The sequence below is a fragment of the Rasamsonia emersonii genome, assembly GCF_000968595.1.
Source record: "Rasamsonia emersonii CBS 393.64 chromosome Unknown ctg1118621760016, whole genome shotgun sequence".
In the NCBI taxonomy this organism is placed as follows: Eukaryota; Fungi; Ascomycota; class Eurotiomycetes; order Eurotiales; family Trichocomaceae; genus Rasamsonia; species Rasamsonia emersonii.
This window is the reverse complement of record NW_013563271.1, coordinates 1-17,878: the sequence shown is the minus strand read 5'-3', so window position 1 is coordinate 17,878 and position 17,878 is coordinate 1. Positions and strand designations below refer to the sequence as shown.

At 50.7% G+C, this 17,878-nt stretch overlaps 6 protein-coding genes across 6 annotated transcripts; 4 read left to right on the top strand and 2 right to left on the bottom strand.

Moving 5' to 3' along the window:
• Positions 1 to 256: 256 nt before the first annotated feature.
• On the top strand, positions 257 to 1,962 carry T310_2146 (Oxalate decarboxylase; the record flags this gene model as incomplete). Its single annotated transcript, XM_013474953.1, has 3 exons — positions 257 to 709; positions 1,001 to 1,223; positions 1,295 to 1,962. 3 exons carry the CDS (start codon positions 257 to 259, stop codon positions 1,960 to 1,962), a joined length of 1,344 nt encoding a protein of 447 aa, XP_013330407.1.
• Positions 1,963 to 2,263: 301 nt separating this feature from the next.
• T310_2145 (C6 transcription factor) lies at positions 2,264 to 4,934 on the bottom strand (the record flags this gene model as incomplete). The annotated part of the gene is made up of 4 exons (XM_013474952.1): positions 2,264 to 3,587; positions 3,653 to 4,383; positions 4,444 to 4,489; positions 4,618 to 4,934. The coding sequence occupies 4 exons, from the start codon at positions 4,932 to 4,934 to the stop codon at positions 2,264 to 2,266; spliced, it is 2,418 nt and encodes an 805-aa protein (XP_013330406.1).
• Positions 4,935 to 7,811: 2,877 nt separating this feature from the next.
• T310_2144 (uncharacterized protein) lies at positions 7,812 to 8,701 on the bottom strand (the record flags this gene model as incomplete). The annotated part of the gene is made up of 3 exons (XM_013474951.1): positions 7,812 to 8,051; positions 8,164 to 8,380; positions 8,466 to 8,701. 3 exons carry the CDS (start codon positions 8,699 to 8,701, stop codon positions 7,812 to 7,814), a joined length of 693 nt encoding a protein of 230 aa, XP_013330405.1.
• Positions 8,702 to 12,083: 3,382 nt separating this feature from the next.
• T310_2143 (Multidrug resistance protein fnx1) lies at positions 12,084 to 13,658 on the top strand (the record flags this gene model as incomplete). Its single annotated transcript, XM_013474950.1, has 1 exon — positions 12,084 to 13,658. The coding sequence occupies one exon, from the start codon at positions 12,084 to 12,086 to the stop codon at positions 13,656 to 13,658; it is 1,575 nt and encodes a 524-aa protein (XP_013330404.1).
• A 701-nt stretch (positions 13,659 to 14,359) lies between these two features.
• T310_2142 (uncharacterized protein) lies at positions 14,360 to 15,298 on the top strand (the record flags this gene model as incomplete). Its single annotated transcript, XM_013474949.1, has 4 exons — positions 14,360 to 14,425; positions 14,518 to 14,727; positions 14,769 to 14,999; positions 15,074 to 15,298. The coding sequence occupies 4 exons, from the start codon at positions 14,360 to 14,362 to the stop codon at positions 15,296 to 15,298; spliced, it is 732 nt and encodes a 243-aa protein (XP_013330403.1).
• Positions 15,299 to 16,122: 824 nt separating this feature from the next.
• T310_2141 (uncharacterized protein) lies at positions 16,123 to 17,671 on the top strand (the record flags this gene model as incomplete). Its single annotated transcript, XM_013474948.1, has 7 exons — positions 16,123 to 16,473; positions 16,706 to 16,721; positions 16,801 to 17,117; positions 17,167 to 17,254; positions 17,330 to 17,437; positions 17,513 to 17,568; positions 17,633 to 17,671. The coding sequence occupies 7 exons, from the start codon at positions 16,123 to 16,125 to the stop codon at positions 17,669 to 17,671; spliced, it is 975 nt and encodes a 324-aa protein (XP_013330402.1).
• Positions 17,672 to 17,878: the final 207 nt, after the last annotated feature.

The following is a 17,878-nucleotide window of genomic DNA, read 5'->3' as shown; positions in this document are numbered from 1 at the left end:
CCCCATAGCTAATATGAGGTCATGCGAACCTCACAACAGAACGGACAGGCTATTCGCAGCGGTGCGGTCACCATCACGTATGCATACATACTGCAAATCAAAACAAATACTGTCCACCAGAATATATCCAATAAAGCTAATGTAGCTAGCTAGCTAGGTACCTACGAGCTATCTATTTACTCATCAGGAACATCTCTCGCTTCTCATGGACAGCTACCTAGCTAGCTGTTCGTCTGAATAGATAAATAAAAGAACCATGGCCCGCGACAACGACGCCAAACAGCAACAGCAGCGTCAACAGCAACAGCCAGAACAACCCTCATCCACAACAACAAACCCCAACAAAACCATCTCAATCTCACCAAGGACATTCTTCTCAGAAGACTGTTCGCAGACCACCACCACCACCACCACCACTACCAACAATGACAACAACCCCTACGACACCGCCTCCGACCCCTACACCACAGGCCTCCCTCCCGAACCCTTCCGCAACAACCACGGCGCATCAATCCTCGGCCCACGCAACCGCGACCGCGAACGACAAGATCCAGACATGATCCGGCCGCCGGCGACAGACGCAGGCCACATACCGAACATGAAGTGGAGTTTTGCGGATTCGAGGATGAGGATTGAGGTGGGCCCCTCCCTTTTCTCAAAATTTAGTAGGGTGGAAGAGGGAAAAAGGCAGGTGTTGATGTTTGATTTTGTATGTGTGTATATAGGAGGGTGGATGGTCGAGAGAGACGACTGTTAGGGAGTTGCCTAGTAGGTGAGTATCAATCAATCAGTCAACTTGTGATTACTTCCTATGAAGGAGGAATGCCAATGCCAATGCTAACCTGGATATATCACAGCATCGAACTAGCAGGCGTAAACATGCGCCTAGAACAAGGCGCCATTCGCGAACTCCACTGGCACAAACAGGCAAGTCTACCCTCATCCACCCATCCATCCATCCACCCCAGGAATAAACTCCTTCTAACTACTACTGCTACAGGCGGAATGGGCCTACGTCCTCTCAGGCACCACACGCATCACCTGCATCGACGCCGAAGGACGGCATTTCGCCGACGACGTGTCCCAGGGCGGCCTGTGGTATTTCCCTCGTGGCGTGCCACATAGTCTGCAGGGTGTGGGTAAGGGGGGCACGGAGTTTCTGCTCATTTTTGATGATGGAAACTTCAGTGAGGATGAGACGTTTCTCTTGTCGGATTGGTTGGGTAGGCACCCATTCTTATTCTATGCTTTCTTGGGGATATATGGAATTCCGCTGATAGATGTTTGTATGCAGCACACACCCCCCAGTCCGTCATTGCGAAGAATTTCCGCCTCCCTCCAGCACTCTTCGACAATCTTCCCCCAAAAGAGAAATACATCTTCCAAGGCAGCATCCCGTCGTCCGACCCCCAGACGGAGCAACCCTCCGACGAGATAAAGCGCTCCCCCCGCCGCTTCACGCACAACATGCTAGCCCAGAAACCCCTCTCAGCGAGCGGCGGACACGTCCGGATCACAGACAGCAGCAACTTCCCCATCTCTTCGACCGTGGCAGCCGCACACGTCATCATCGACCCTGGCGCCCTCCGCGAAATGCACTGGCACCCAGCAGCCGACGAATGGGCGTTCTTCATCCGGGGCCGAGCACGCATCACCATCTTCGCGGCCAGCGGGACATCGCGCACCTTCGACTATGTTGCGGGGGACGTGGGCGTCGTGCCCAAGGGTATGGCGCACTACGTCGAGAATCTTAGTCGTGACGAGCCTGTGGAGTTTCTGGAGATTTTCCGTGCGAGCAAGTTCGAGGAGTTTAGTCTTGAGCAATGGCTTGCTGAGACGCCGAGGAGGTTGGTCAAAGAGCATCTTTTTGCGGGGGATGAGCGTAAGGGAAGCATGTTTGTGGAGAGTTTGTCGAGTGTTAAGGATCCTGTTAAGGCGGCGCCTAGGAGGGTGAAGTTGTAGTAGATGTAGTAGTACAGTATATGTACAGTACTAGTCAAAGACCATCCAGCCAGAACGTTATTCTGCGGTGTTGTATTCTGATAATGGCATCAGCGGACATAGCTTCTTCGAACGAGGATTAGAAAGAAAACACCGTTTACGTATAAATATACCATTCGTCATTCTAATCTAGGTATCTTGGCTATCGTATTCATCGTGACATCCCCATCGAGCATACGCCTCGATACCCCAACTCCTAACCTTCACAGATACTCGACACTGACCGTGCTGCAGTGGCAATGATAAAAATAAGGTATGCTGCTCACCCCTCCCCCTCGCTGTCATGCCCCTCTTCAGACTCCCCCAGACCACTTCCAAACCGCTCTCGCTCTCGCTCTCGCTCTCGATATGCCGGCAAAGACCGCCACGTCGGACTCTCCGGCAAAGAGACTGACAACCGGCCGGTCAACGACGTCGGCGATGCTCGCACCGGCCTAGATCTCGACCGGGGAGTCCTCCCTGAATACCCAGGACGATTATTATTATTAGCGCCCACAGCGACATCAATCCGGCGATACTTGCGTACTTCATCCGTCCCCGTCCCCACGTCAACCTCGAATCCCACCTTCTCCCCCAGTCGCGATAGGAGCTCTCCCCAGATCGACCACGCTCGCTGCGACGCAGGACACCGCAATGCCATCTCCTGCAGCCACTGCGACGCCTTCCTCGTTTTCGCCGGTATCTCCCTCAGGTCCTCGCGCTTCGACGTGGCTCCGATGGACAATTCTATCAGTAGTACGGTAGCGGACTGGAGGAGATAGTGCAAGACACACCACCATGGAGAAACCCGGTACAGCCAGGTCGTATCGGGCTCGTCCGGGAACAAATCCAGCATCCTGCAGGCTGCACCAACGCAGAGTGCCGATAGCCTATCACAGAACCTTTCTGGTTTGCCGCTACCTGCCACCTGCCGGTCAGGATGGTGAAGAAAAGGTTTGCTCAGCAACATTTTCATGCTGTAGAAATGGAACGCCAAACTTAGTCTCTGTCTCTCAAAGCCTTGGGATTTCTGCTCAGAACTAAATTGAAAGACACCTGGAAGCCTCGCCAGCCACATATCAGCCTTGTTATTGAGGTCGCTGACGGCTGCTTCAACTTCATGCAAGGGCTTCTGAGCAGCGCCTGGAGCATACACCGTATGAATGACCTCTCGCATGAGGAGGTCCAAGTCCACGAAGCAGAGAAAATATAGAGACATACTTGGATTGACTGGCTCCTTCCCATCGCCCCTGGCTTTTTCATTTTCACCAGCAGTCCCAGTCCCCGCGGGCTCACATGGATGCCTGATGACAAATTGTGCAATCAAGGAACTTCGTGCTTTGTTGTCCGCCATGATGTGTGTGACCCTCCCATCCGAAAACTCTTCTTCCTCAAAGGGAACGGGCAGTGGCGTAGTGCAAATTTCTTTTCGGGTGAAGAGAGGACGGCCAGTCATACTACTTAGGATCGTCTCGAGCGTATGTAGCGACCACCAAACCCGGTATCGAGTCTCCTTAGACACGTGCGTGACGTAGTTGCTTTCACTCCGCAAATTGAGCCCCATTGCAGCTGCTGAGCGAATGGCCATGCCGCAAACTCTCCAAGATCTGAACGCAATGAAGTCACCTTGCATTAGCCAAGAAAAGAAAAACAGGGAAGGTGGTTAACATACCGATTAACATGTCCAATAGACATAAGATACAATGATGTTAGCCCCTCCACTTGGACTTGTTGCAGATCAGGATGAGCAAGAATGGCATTTTCCCCCATCCCCAGTTTCCACGCACGGGAAAAATATACCAGGTCATCGTCACCAGTGACGATCCGCTCCGGCTGGATTTGACGCAGATTTCGCGTCGCAATTGCATAGATCAGGTTCAATATAGCCAGCCACCGTCGTCCAGGTCGCACTAAAGGCGTCGAGTAGAAGGACTTGTACTGCCCCATAAACGTCTCTTTCCCAATGATGGGAAACGAGGGATGAATCATGTTGAAGTAGCCATTCATCAACTCATCGGCAACCATCTGAGAAGGACGTCCTAAAAGATCAACGTCCTCGACGAGCGGGATCTCTGCATCATCGAGGAAATAGCTTACAGACGCAACCGACTGCCGCTCCTGAGGATCTTCCGGTGAAACTGCTGGGCCACTGCCAGGGAACTCAGATTCAATTTCTCGCTTCAAACTGTAGATCCACGACATTGCAGACTGCTTTCCCACACATCCCACCGCCTTGGATCGCTCGCTGCGATTGAAGTCTTCCTCGGTGTAGTCGATCCCGCCCAATAACTCACTCAAGACCGTCTGAACAGGCTTCCCACTGACCGCAGCCTCTGAAGTACCCGACTTGGAGGACGCAACAGGAAGCTCGTCAGCGCCTGGCTTGTCTCCATCGATCCTGTACTACAGGAGCTACGTTAGGTTACTCTCTGAATCCCGAGTCAGTCGACAAAAGAAACCTACTTTGGCCAGTGTTTCTTCGGTCAGCTGCATGTCTTGGGGGCTCAGTCTAGGTTGCAGAGTGTTTAGAAGCAGCTCATAGTCCTGGACCTGCCTCGTAAGGTCCCTTAGCTGTCTAGCCACTTTCCCCGTCAGCCAGACCGAATTCAGCCGGAAAGCGTCCGACAGTGTACACACTTAGCGGTTCTTTCCCTTTTCCGATCGCCATACGAGCAGGCCAGGCCCAAATCCTGGCAGCGATGACACGTTGGACGGTCGCCGCTGCATTTGGTCTTCTGTTCGCGGCATGGCTCACAGGCATGGCCGACACGTCGAGACGAGCTCGGCAGGTCAGCGGTGGTTGTAGCCCTGGGTATGGCAACCTTGGCGCCCGCGGGCCGGTCATGAGAGGGGGCGGCGCCCTTGCCGCCCAGGGATTCCGAGAAATCGCGCTGCTCAGAGCCTATGTAGAATGTAGATGGACGATGAGGACGCGGACGCCGAGCGTCGTCCATTTCGCATAGGAAGGGTAAGCATCCGCGATATCTCTGTGGGCGCTTGCCAGCCGCTTAACTGTCAGACGGGGCCGGACTTTTGCCCGACTCCCCTTCGGTAAATAATGACAAGACCGGGCGCGTGCGATGGGGATCCAGTGCTGAAATGAGAAAGCCCTCACGCAACAGGAACACGGTGAACATGTGTCATTGCTACTGCCACGTTGTGGTAGGCTGGAAAAGAGTACCGTGGACTTTGCCACTCCCGAAGCGGGTCGGGTATCTTTCGGCAATACCCACGAGGTTAAGGAAAAACACGCGCATCACGCCGGTCTGCTTCTTGGCCTCCTGGCCTTCGTCCTCGCAATCTCTCGGCCCTGATCATCTCGGTGCTGTCCTTTTTGTCGGTCAACTCGCAGACCAACAAAACAAAATTGCCGAATTGTTCAGCTCGCGAGGATAGGTCCGGCGTGCAGTTGCATTATGTATTATGGCATTCTGGCAAATATATCCGAGGGAGACACGATAATTAACCGATCTGGTCGAGCACCGCCAGCGTCGTACTGACAGTGGACTGAACATGAGGCAGCTCTGAAGCATCTGTTAGGTCGTATTGCCCGGCTTCTGTGACACGGCCTTCCTGTGTCACCACCGAGGATATCTGGGACGTGCAATGGATCACTCGTATTTCTGTCCGGCTGGCATGTAATAGAAAACTGGACAAAGCCACTGACTGCTCCTGACAACCAAACTTCTACAGCAGGTTGATCATCAGCTAACACAACTCCTTGGGACGATGCCATAAAACCAGCAGTCGATGTCGACCATTGTCGCCAGTCTTTTTTCCTAACACAGGAAAACTGTCCATCGGAACTACCGATCGAGAATACCGCAAGCCGATGCCAGTTGACGATTGGTTGACGAAACTTTGTTGATTGGCACATACGACGCGAGTATGACCCGAGACCGCTTGACGTTCAGTACAACCTGTAATCGGGATTTTTCCCCGGGATTCAGCAGCGGGAAATCAGTTTTCAGAACTGCGATGAAACAATTGTTATCACCTAGAACAACTGGAATCTTAACCCATATCTGGTCGATATGAAACGACGCTAAATGGTGGTCTACGTTTGCCATTTGTGAATGGAAGACGCAGATGCCTTTGGGTGGTTGAAAGCACCCCCAGTGTACTTTGTGCCGAACAATTCACTTCACAGGGAAGTAATTTGCTCAACTACAGAGAGAACTGCTTTCCAGACACATTTGACCCATTGCGGACCACTATTAACCTCCAGGAATATATGGCGGGGTGGCGAGCATCATGGTGACGTCTCTCAAGCATGACTATTGTCATTGGCGTGGGTGCAGGATACCAGTCTAGGAATGTTGATGGTTTCCTTCACAGGATTGACAGATATCGAGTCAGAGGATGTGTCGTGCCTGAGATAATCAGATGTCTGTTGCTCGCAGGACGCATCAAAGTCGTTGGCAGTCCCCTCATGCGATCACAAGATACGCATGTTGAAGAACCAATAATTAGCGATATGACACGCGCGATCGGTCACCTGTGCCAGTTATTCTGCGATGGTACGGACAGAGTCTTGAGATTGCCCGATACCACTGTCACTATGGCATGCTCACCGACAGTATCAGCAGCCATCAAAACAGCGAAAAGCATTCATCTTGTTATTGTGACCTTCCATCCTTCGGGAGCCATTATGGATCTTGTGGGGCGGGGTCAAGGCAATAGCTTCTCGTCGACGGCGAAAAACCGCCGCACGCGTCGTCCTCGACATCAGCTAGACCATCGAGTTCATCAGTGAATGCATGGGAGCTATCAGAGCAATTAGACACCCACTGTGATCCAGAAAAATTGCCCACGACCAACCTGCCCTGTCTGTTATGTGCGATACGCATGCAGCCTGCGAACCGCATTTTCCGGTTTGTGCCTGGCGACTAGCGACGAGAGACGACCTCCCGCGTCAACGCGTTGGTGCAGGCTTGTCTGGTCATGCTGAAATGAATTGAATTCATCCGTGCCCTGGATGGCATCCTCATGGATGAGAACTGGCCAGGTCAGCTCGTGTTTGCAGTTGACAGGCGGCCCCTTGTTCCGTGGGCGGAAACGATGCAGGCTCGACTAGGTTGGAGGTTGTGAACTTAAGGCTGCCGCTTGATTAGTCGGCCGTGCTACGCTCAAACAATTCTCCTCGATCAACCCAGGTCGCGACAAATATCCCTCCTGCAATGAAGGAGAAAGCCATTGTTCAGACTGTGCCTGCCGCCATGCTCCTGCTCATGGCCGATTGAGCGCGATGGAACTCTGTCAGGTGAACTGCCGACCACATGATCTACGTGCCTTACGCAATTTCCCGCTAGAGCACAAGTGCAGATTCCGAAAACGTTAGGACATGGCTTGTCCAAAGTCAGTTTCCTTATTCTACACGTTCATGTTGGCTTGAAGCTCAAATACGCATGCCTTTCTATCCAGATATTTGACACCACTCCCTCTACATACTCCTTCGACAGATTCCAGCTGACATAATCGAGCCGGCAGTCGAGAGCTCTAGCTGCCACATTTGCACAGTCAGTATGGCAGCAGCCTATCCCCTGTGTGCCTTGAGGAAAGAACACTATCAACTCGACGCAAGCTACACATTCGACGAGAGACTCTTTGCGATATCTCCTTTGTCGAAGCCCAGGAAAATACTTAGGACAAGCAATTAGTATCAGAACCCTGCTTTGCAGGACCATGACTGGCTAGAGGGCTTTTGAAATCCTGCTTCTAACAGTTTTAGGAAATTAATTGCCCATCAGTTGGCTTTCAACCTGCATGGTAGACCATCGGCAATCAAGTCCTACGAGCTGGATGAGTTTCTTGCACATATCTCTATCCAATCACTTGGCCAGCTTGGTGATCTCCGAGTTCTCAACGATCGGCTTCGGATATCCCTTGGTTGCGACGGTGACAAATGCTTTGGCAAGGTCCGTCACGACGACTGCCGGCATGAGAGCCCCCGCGACGGGATAGAGGGTCTTGCAAGAGGCCGGAAGCACTGCAGCAGGGCGTAAACAATACACTTGGAAGCTGTCGGGATTGGACTGAGCGATATCGAAGAGTCCTTTTTCAGCGGCGCCCTGTTGATATCAGCTTAGCCATGAGCTGATACATTCGTATTATTCGCATATTTTATAGCGTATATGTTGAAAGATCCCTCGAGGAGGACAATCAAGGACCTTTGTTGCGCACCTTTATCCTCCTTGTGTCAGACATCATCCACAGCGTCTTGTTCTGATCCTCTGCTGCCCCCCAGCCACTGCAATACACGAAGCAAAACTTCTGGCCCGCGTCCAGGGTGGGCGCAACATGCTGGAGGAAGGCCTGCGCTGCGGCGTGGGTATACTCGATGCCAACGCGTTTGGCAGTCTCGAGATCGGGAAACTGCGACACTTTGCCTCCAATCGCCCTGAACGCGAACCATCAGTAAGTCGCAGGTAGACAAAAAACAGATTAATCTACAAATGAACATACTGAATGCAGACTCAACTCACCATATGCAAGCGCCAGCACCATTGAGACGCTCCAGCAGCGACGGTGGATACTGGCTGAAATCGTCGTGGATGATCTCTGTCACCTTGGGGCTGGTCCTGACGGCTTCATGGTTGCTGTTCTCTACCACTGACCGCCTGGTGAGGACGATGACGGAGGAAATGTCAGGTGACGCGACGCATGCAGCGACGATGTGGCTGCCAATGAAGCCCGTGGCGCCAGTGACAATAACCTTCATTGGAGCAATGCGTCGAAATTAATGAATTGCAGAGTGCATTGGGACATGGGACGCTGTACTGCTGCTGGCCCAGAACACATGATGCGGGTTGCCCCACATTGTCATTTCCTGTCGACAGGCCGAGTTAATTTCTCCATCGCGCCATAACCTACAGGTCCAATACATCCATCTCATTTGCCATATCTATTCTTTACGATTGGTATATGAGCTAATGAGCTTTTCTCTGATTGACTGGACGACCAATCTGCTCTGCCATCCTCTATTCCAATTACTACTGGCTAGATCTCTGAGCAGTAGGAGGATTATTCATTGAATTTTTAAGTTGAGCAGAATTTTTCCATTGAGATATACCTAATCTAATCTTTATTAGTTCTATCTTACCAAATCTGCTTTTCTTGTCCATGGACTCCAACATATTCTGCAACGACCTTCTCAATCAACGATCCGTCAATTCGACACCCAACAAAGTTCTCGAGAGTGGTAGCCTCCAGCTGACTGCCCCCTGCCTGCAGCATGGTATAGCGGTATTTTCTGCCGACGTTCACATCCATCGGATCGGACTTGAGGGAGGCAGCGAAGATACTCATGCGATGACCATCGACTTAGCTGAAATTATATACCAGTGCAAAGAAAAAAAGAAAGAAAGCAAACTCACAGCGGATACGCATAATAGCCAGCGTCGTATGAGCCGAAAATCGAGCCAAATACCGCTTGGCCAGCCGTCCCTGTCTCTCCTGCCAATTTGGTGACATTCTTCCGGGTGGTGTTCCACAGCATGGTGCTATCAAGCTCTTCCTCCGATGACTGGCTGGACGAGGTGTGAACGGCCATGTCGAACTTTCTGAGATGGACCTGTTTCAGGAGTGCCGTCGCGGCATTCACATCCCTGGACTCGATGACGCTCTGACGCAGGGAATCTGAAATCTCGAGGGGAATGTCCACCATATCATCTTTCATTGTACTACTGCTTTTCGTCCATGCAGCCCAATACTCTAGTAAAAGATAGGAGTAATGGCAACTCAACGCCCTCAATTAACCCAAGCTGACCTAGTCGCTGTTGTTATCTTACCCTGGAAAACCCTTACTTGTTTGTATGTCCCTGCAAGACCCCATCACATCTGAGAGAAGAGGTCGTTCGAGGAAGAGCCCTTCGCCAGTTAGGCCGTTGTCTCGAGGAGAGGAGACCCGGGTTAGTTAGACCGTCGCGTGCTCGTGAACGACATAGAGTCCGGAAGACTCCTTGATCCTTCCCTAACCACCATTGCTAAGTATCGACGACTACGGTTGGACCCAGCGCGTAACAAATAGGAAAGGCCTCTATGGACATCAAATCCTCAACACAACTATCGTTCATGATGCTAGCAATTCAGCCTCACAATAGTATACAGAAGAAAAGGTCCAAGCTGATGTGCATTCTTTTCTTTTTTTTTCTATTTTTGTCTTCATTTGGGGATTAGTGTCATTGTTCAACGGTCTATATTATATTGTCAGGGAAACAGCTATAAAAGGAGAGGCCTCTCCTTCTCGCAGTAGATAGATGCTGTACAGCAGCAAATACTCAAATACTGAACATCATTTATCTGAAATTATCTCTATGTGAATTATATAATCTCATCTTTATAAAGCGAAGCAACATGCACGTCCTCAAAGCCCTCGCCCTCATCCTCCTTACTTTCCAACTCGCCTCCACGGCTCCTCTTCTTGGCCCCCCTCCTCCCCCTCCCCCCTCTGGTAACACTGGAGGCAACGACACCGATGACCAGAAAGCATGTGAGCAGCTCATTGCCGAGATGGCACAGCAATTTGAAGAATTGGCCCTAGCAGCGGGCGAAATTAGTGTAGAGCAGTTATGTCTTATCACAGCCTTGAGTTTTATTCGAAGATAAAGAGTTATTATTATTACCAGGCGATCAATTTTTTTTTGGATTTGTAACGCTGACTTTCTATGTCTGTCTAGTCGTTGGCTTCAGCATTGGCGAATGTAATAAGTCAAGGAGCAGTTAACTGCAACGAGGCTTCGAAAGGTCAAAAGGTAGGCAGCCAACTTTAGAATTATGTATGTATATTGACCCTCAGCTGATGAATTTTCTAGATATGATATCTATCCTGGTAGTGTACTGGGCTGGGCTGGGTGATTTGTGTTTTGTTGCCGTACACTATTTTGTTGGTATTCTTTGTGTATGCTCACCATCTACACTGTTTGCAGGTCTCCTATCACCCAGAAGACTGCTTCTTATGATTATGCAGATTAGTTAGTATGATACTATCAATTTGAATTCAGTCTTGCTCCATGGTTGATTTCCTGTTCCGCCAACACTGGGTGATGGTTGGCCTGAGACACGGCCGGCGAGAGCGCTGAGGGAAATATATTCTTTCTCGAGGATCAGCACATAGAATCATCTCTCGCGCCTCGTCTATTGTGAGAACATTTAGAAACTGCCATATTGTTTTTGACTGAGAATTTCTCACGTTGATTGATGGAATTTGAAACTGTAAAGGATGATTCATTGAGCTGTTGTTCTGGCTGAAGGGAGTCGGCGGGCAGTCACGGGTCACGACGTACGGAGTATGGTAATTCCGAGTCACGGATTCCGCCGTCATATCACACGAATGACGAGTAATTACTCCGTAACATGACGAGTATCAGAATATGCTTTGCGTCTCTCCTGCAGCAAACAAGGACAAGCTTCTGCCGGTGGAGCAGCGAGCCAAACTTGGAAGCAAGGTTCGTCCCTGCCGACACTAGCCATGGCTAGCGGTGGATCAATTCCCAACTCGTCGCTGAGGGAACGACGGTCGATCGACGATCATTCCAGCTTCTCGACCATGGCGGACATCGACCCACTGTGGCATGGCCAGCATGCCCAATGGGTTAGCTGTGTTTACACGGCCAGCGACATAGCTCCCCTTAAACGGAATGGGTCCCGAAGACATCGCATGCAGCAGCCATGCTCCTGGTCATATTTTCTTCTCTTCACGAATCGAGCGTCGTCAATCCACGATGACTCTTGCGGCCGCTCCTTGTGATCCTGGAAAACGTCGGTGGATGAGTGGGTGAATTGGCATGACTCGACTTGACTCGACCTGACTTCTGATTCAACCGCCATCACAAAAATTCTTGCAAGGATGGCAGGCAGTGCAATGGAGTCGAGAGAGCAGCTGACGGCGCAGATGACGGAGACGATGGACAGGATAGAGACAACGGCAACGACACCGCCCAATGGTCAGCAGAGGAACCTTCGCAGCCTTCGATTTTGGGGCATTATCGTCGCCCTGTGCATCACAAGTCTCTTGACGGCGCTGGAGAGTACCGTTCTCATCACGTCGCTGCCGACCGTCGTCCAGGACCTGAAGCTTGACAATGGCTATGTCTGGGTGAACAATGTCTTTGCGCTGTCGAGGTATGTTGCTTCTTGTCGCCCTTGTCCAGTGCTGTCTCTCGCTGACGGGATCCGTTTCCAGTGCAGTAGTCACCCCGCTTTGCGGGCAAATCGCTGACCTCTTTGGGCGACGATGGCTGACCATCTCGATTGTCGTCATTTATACCGTGGGCAGTGCGATTTGCGGCACGGCACAGAGCGGAGCCATGCTGATCGCCGGTCGCGTGGTGCAGGGCCTGGGCAGTGGTGGCGTGGAGATGATGGTGGAGGTGATCATCTCCGACCTGGTGCCGTTGCGACAGCGAGGCAATTTCATGGCCATGATCCTCGCTATCTTCGCCCTCGGAACGTCGTTGGGCCCCTTTCTGGGCGGCCTTATTGTCGAGACGACGACCTGGCGATGGATATTCTATCTAAACCTTCCCATCGGCGGCACCGCCGCGATTCTTTTATTCTTCTTCCTTCATGTCGGCTACAACCGGCAGATGACTTTTGCCCAACGCCTCAAGAGGATCGATGTTCTCGGAGCCATCATCCTCGTGATGGCCAGTGTCTCGGTCCTGTTTGCGCTCACCTACGGTGGATCCAAGTACGAGTGGGAATCAGGGCATATTATCGCCCCCTTGGTGCTGGGACTGAGCGGTTTTGTGCTTTATTTGTTGTATGAAGGATCTGGTTTCTGCATTCAGCCCATGACTCCGGTGAGACTGTTCCAAAGCAGGACATCCGTGGTCGTGTTCGCCAATACCTTCATCAATTCGTGCCTGCTCTTCTGGGTCATTTTCTTCCTCCCCCTCTATTTCCAGGTCATTCTCGGTTCCAGTCCAGCCCGGTCGGGCGTGCAGCTGCTGCCCAGCGTTCTCATGGCCATTCCAGGGGCTGCCGTCGCGGCTCTGCTGCTCTCGAAGTTTGGCAGATATAAGATTCTCCATATTGTTGGATTTGCTCTGGCCACACTGGGACTGGGACTATTCAGCTTGCTAGGTCCGACATCATCCACAGCCGAATGGGTCATCTTCCAGATCATCGCCGCTGCCGGGTCCGGGATGGTGTTTGACACACTCCTCCCAGCGTTTCAGGCTGGTCTTGCTGAACGAGATCAGGCCGCCGCCACCGCCAGCATGGCCTTTATCCGCTGCTTTGGCAACATCTGGGGATTTGCCATACCCGCTGCCGTTTTCAACACGCGAATTGAGCACGGCTTGCGTCAGGTGCAGGATCCGTCGGTGCGCGCGAGTCTCTCCCATGGACAAGCGTACCAGCATGCCAGCCGGGGGTTTGTGAACTCTCTGGCTCCGGCCACGCAGCAACAGGTCCAAAGACTCTTCACGGACGCGCTGCGTCTCGTCTGGCAGATCGCCATCGTCTTCGCGGGTGTTGCCTTTGTCCTGGCCATATTCGAGAAAGAGGTCCGTCTCCGGACGGAGCTGGAGACCGAATACGGTCTGGAGGACGTCCACATCAAAGACCAAGACGTCAATATCAAGGACCAATGGGACGGCAAAAGGCTGGTGACGCCGAAGAGTGATGTGGTGGGGGATGATAGGTCGGGAGTTTCGATCCGCGAGATGTCATGAACGATTGCATTTAGCTGCTGGTAGAAGGAAGGGCAGGACTCTACTTCTACAGCATGGTTGCACCTAACCTCTCTTCTATAAACCTGTCTTCTATATTATGCATATACTGTACATAGACTCATAGACTTGGGTGTCATAGAGGCGTCGATAGAGCGTGATGGAACTCAAAATAGAACGGTTTATATGGTGTGTGTGGTGAATATTGGCTATGGCTATATTCCAGGCCCCTTGTTTTTTTTTAAGCTGGACTATTGACATTTAAGTACAATTAATTATAAAATATATGCAATGCATAAGCTGATTGTTAATAAACCTAAGAACCTACTCGATCGATCGCATTTCTCCCGTTCTTTGTCACGGGTGTCCGTTTGCTATATCTAATCCAGATTCCGTGATTGGCGACAACCTTGCTATACCTAATATTAGCAGCATTCGTTTGTTTGTTAGGCTGTCACTTGTGTAACTGGTCGATCCCCAGTCAGGCTTCTTTCTCTGAGCTGTGTTGGTGCTGTGCCGCGACAGCTAAGCCAACAGCGGACTGACAGCTGACTCAGTCGACGAGTCGACAGAGTGCCTACTTATCGAGCTTCTTTCTATTAATATTAATAGCCTACTTAGAAGAATAAGATCATCCACGGTATACGGAGTACTCTCGACCTTCGATTCATTCTCTCTGATCTTGAGTTGTAGAAGCAGCCACCATGTCCAAACCCTGGGCCGGCGGGCCATGGGAGTTGATCGAGACTCCGTCCAAGACCATGGATGTGGTAAGCCAGCTTTTCCAGTCGAAACAATCGCATGAACGGCATATTATTACTCCGTACGTACTGTATAATGGAATTCCCATCTGACAACACAGAACTCGCATCCGGCCGTCTACATCGCAAACGAGATGGCCTTTGCCCACAACTCCATGCTCCGCGGCCTGAACAGCATCTACCTGCAGGCGCCGTACGTGCATGAACCCCGCGACGTGGCGGATCTGCTCTTCTTTGTCAAGGCCTTGGCAGGCTGGGTCTCGCATCACCACGTCCTCGAGGAGGAGAAAATGTTCCCGGGCTTCGAGAAGGTGATTGGCATACCGGGCTTTCTGGAGGAAACGTCGACCAGCACCATGCTTTCCAGCCTGCGCTGAAGAGGCTGTTCGCTTATGGTGCTGAGACAAAGCCTGCGGATTACAATGCGGCGACGCTGCACGGCATCATCGAGGAAATGGCTCCTGGGCTGCGCCAGCATTTGAGCGATGAGATACAGAGCTTGCTCTCCATGCGGCCTTATGACGGGGAAGCTCTGCTGAAGGTGTACAAGGACTGCGAGGCAGAAGCAGGGAAACAGGACAAGGTGCGCTCGCAAACAGACATTCCTTCAAGCACGCCCCTTTCTTATTATTCATCCCTGCTGATTTGATCTCGCAGAATGTGATACCACCCATGGTTCTCGGCCTGCGAGACGTGACCTTCCAAGGCGGCAACCAGTGGCCAGCCATGCCGCCGCTGTCCGAGTGGATTGTACACTATGTGTTCGCGCGCAAGCATTCTGGTTCCTGGCGATTTCTGCCTTGCGATACATGGGGGAGGCCACGGCCGTTGGCTCTTGCAGAAGACCAGTCGTCAGGTAGCGTCGCCGTTTTTGCTAGCTAGTTCGTTTCTTTCCTCGTGGTACCAGAACAATGAGTGTGTACGAAAAAGAAAAAAAAAAGTCGAGTCTTATATTCGCGATTTTCTCGAGTTTGCGCAAACTTTCTCAATCCTCCTGTCGGGATCAATAATAGCTCTCAACTTCCCATAGTATAAACTCTGCGAATCAGTTTTGTTGAGTCAATGCCGATCAATTTATTATTTTTTCATTCAGCTGGTGACGTGATGAAATAACACTCTATCGAAGGGGTTCGTCTGCAGACTGGGATTGAACCGGACAGAGGTCCGCCTCACCATACGGATTGAGGTCGATATCGCGAAAATGTGTGAAGAGTAAACTGTGCAGCCCCAACACCCTGCTCAACTCGCTCCTTCCCTGTTTCATACAGACTGATCACAGTGATCGGCACATGAAGATAGTTCCCAACTTTGGCAGACTCGATCGATTGGACAGAACTTTGGTTCATGCAGCCTGAATACAAACTTGCGAATTGCCTTCGGGACAGTTCATGCCGTTCTTGTTGGCATGAACAGATTGCAGGTGTGGGTTCTGTGTTAACGTGGAGCCATTCTGCCCTCTCAATTCGATTCATGCAGATGATCTACAACAGCAATGCCTTCCAGCGGGAAATGTGGTGGATATACCATGCGCATTTATCCCACTTGCTTGAGGATGGCAGATCGCAGATCTACACAGTAAGACTCTGTCTCCATAACATAAAAGAGCAGAGATCGTTAATCATTCTGCAATTGTTGCAGAGAACCAAATCCAGTTGATCTCAACACTGAATTAAAGGATCACATCCAAAGTACTGTACAAAGCTAATATGTCGCATTACAATCGACAACGCTCCTTGTATGACGCCTCGTACGAAGAATTCCACGGCTATCAGGCCCAACACGAATACTCCCGTTTCGATGAAGACGACAATGTTGGCAATTCATACAGGAGCGTTCCTGACGAGTCCTATAACGGTGTCCCAGGTTCCGTAGAAGGGAACGACAATTCTCTTGACAGTGATGCAGAAGGCGATGACCTGGACGAGATGATTGATGACCAGGCCGACGACGACGACGAGATCGAAAACGAGAACGAGAGCGACGATTATTACCACCCGTGTGACTCATCGGAATCGATATGCAATCTGTTTAATGCGTACTTTCCTCAATGCGTGGATGTATGCAACACATTCTTTCTTTCTTTCTTCCTTCCTTTTTTTTTCTTTTTTGGTCAGGCTAATGGTTGAGTTCTGTTTGTTATCAGTACACCACTCCAGAAGACCTGTGCAACTTTTTCGAAGAATGCATTGATCTATGAGATCTCCCCTCTTGTTTCTGTCACCACCTTCAATGTGCGACCAAAGGAGCGATATACATGCTTGAAAATGAATGTTTACCTCCGCAATACAGTCCAGCGTTGACAATGGTAGGTGCGCATAATACTGTGGTTCTATGTGGTAAGGCACCCAATACTATCTTCAGGTCTCCTAAATAACTTTGCCCAGATAACAGCAGATTGATGTGTATGGGCAACAAAAGGGCGGTCCTGAACGAGACACTGAGGCGCCTCATACAAATTGTATTGGTCCTGAACCCCGATAGAATGTCCATGAGGTTCCTCAACTGCAACGTTGACAGCACCTGGAACCATGTCAAATACCTGAATAGGTTTCAAAACTTCCTGAGTAAAGTCCAGTATTATGGCCCCACGCAGTTCGGCACAGTGTTGGAGAATAAGGTGATCAGGCCTTTTGTCCTGCAGAAGGCACAAGCAGGGACCTTGCGGCGGCCTGTCCTGGTTACTATCATAACAGATGGCCAGGTATGCATCTGCCTTCGCTCATGGAGCCATGCTGACTGACAGTGTCCAGCCTACCCAGGAGCATCGCTCAGCGGTGAAGAACGCGATTCTGCGTTGCAAGAGTATCTTAAATGCGTGTCCGGGGTATAACGAAAGAGGTTCGCCTCGCAAATTCCTTATTACTTCTTGATATATATATTCTTGATATATAAATCGCTAACATGCCTCGACAGATGTTTCATTCCAGTTCGTCCGAGTCGGCCACTCAAGGCGAGCGTGGAACTTTTTGCGAAGTCTCGAGACAGACCCGCAAGTTGGCCGCTTGGTTTACTGCACAGTAGGTAAGAATGCCAACCAAACTTCTACCGACGTTCGCATCGATAATATATGCTTTACTAACTGCATATTTCTTGCAGAAAAACTGGATGAACAGATCGCCAGAGAGGGAAAGAACTCTAACTTTTCCACCTCGGTATGTTGAGATCTTGAACTGCGGGACTTTTCAAAATAATATCAATTCTAATTGTGTCCTATAGTTGCTTCAAATGCTGGCTGTCGCTACGATGCGGCGCTGAGAGCGTATTAAAAACGAGTCTTGTGCAAATTTACCTCAGGATATGGGCAGAACCTATGGCCATACAGATCCCTCAACTCTCTTCAGACAGCAATGGTAGAGTGAATCTTTGAGAGGGAAGATACTATAATTACCAACCCTTCTGACATCATCACCAACTACATGCCATGGATCTAGCCAGCTCGCCTGGTGCAAGCAGAGTCAACAG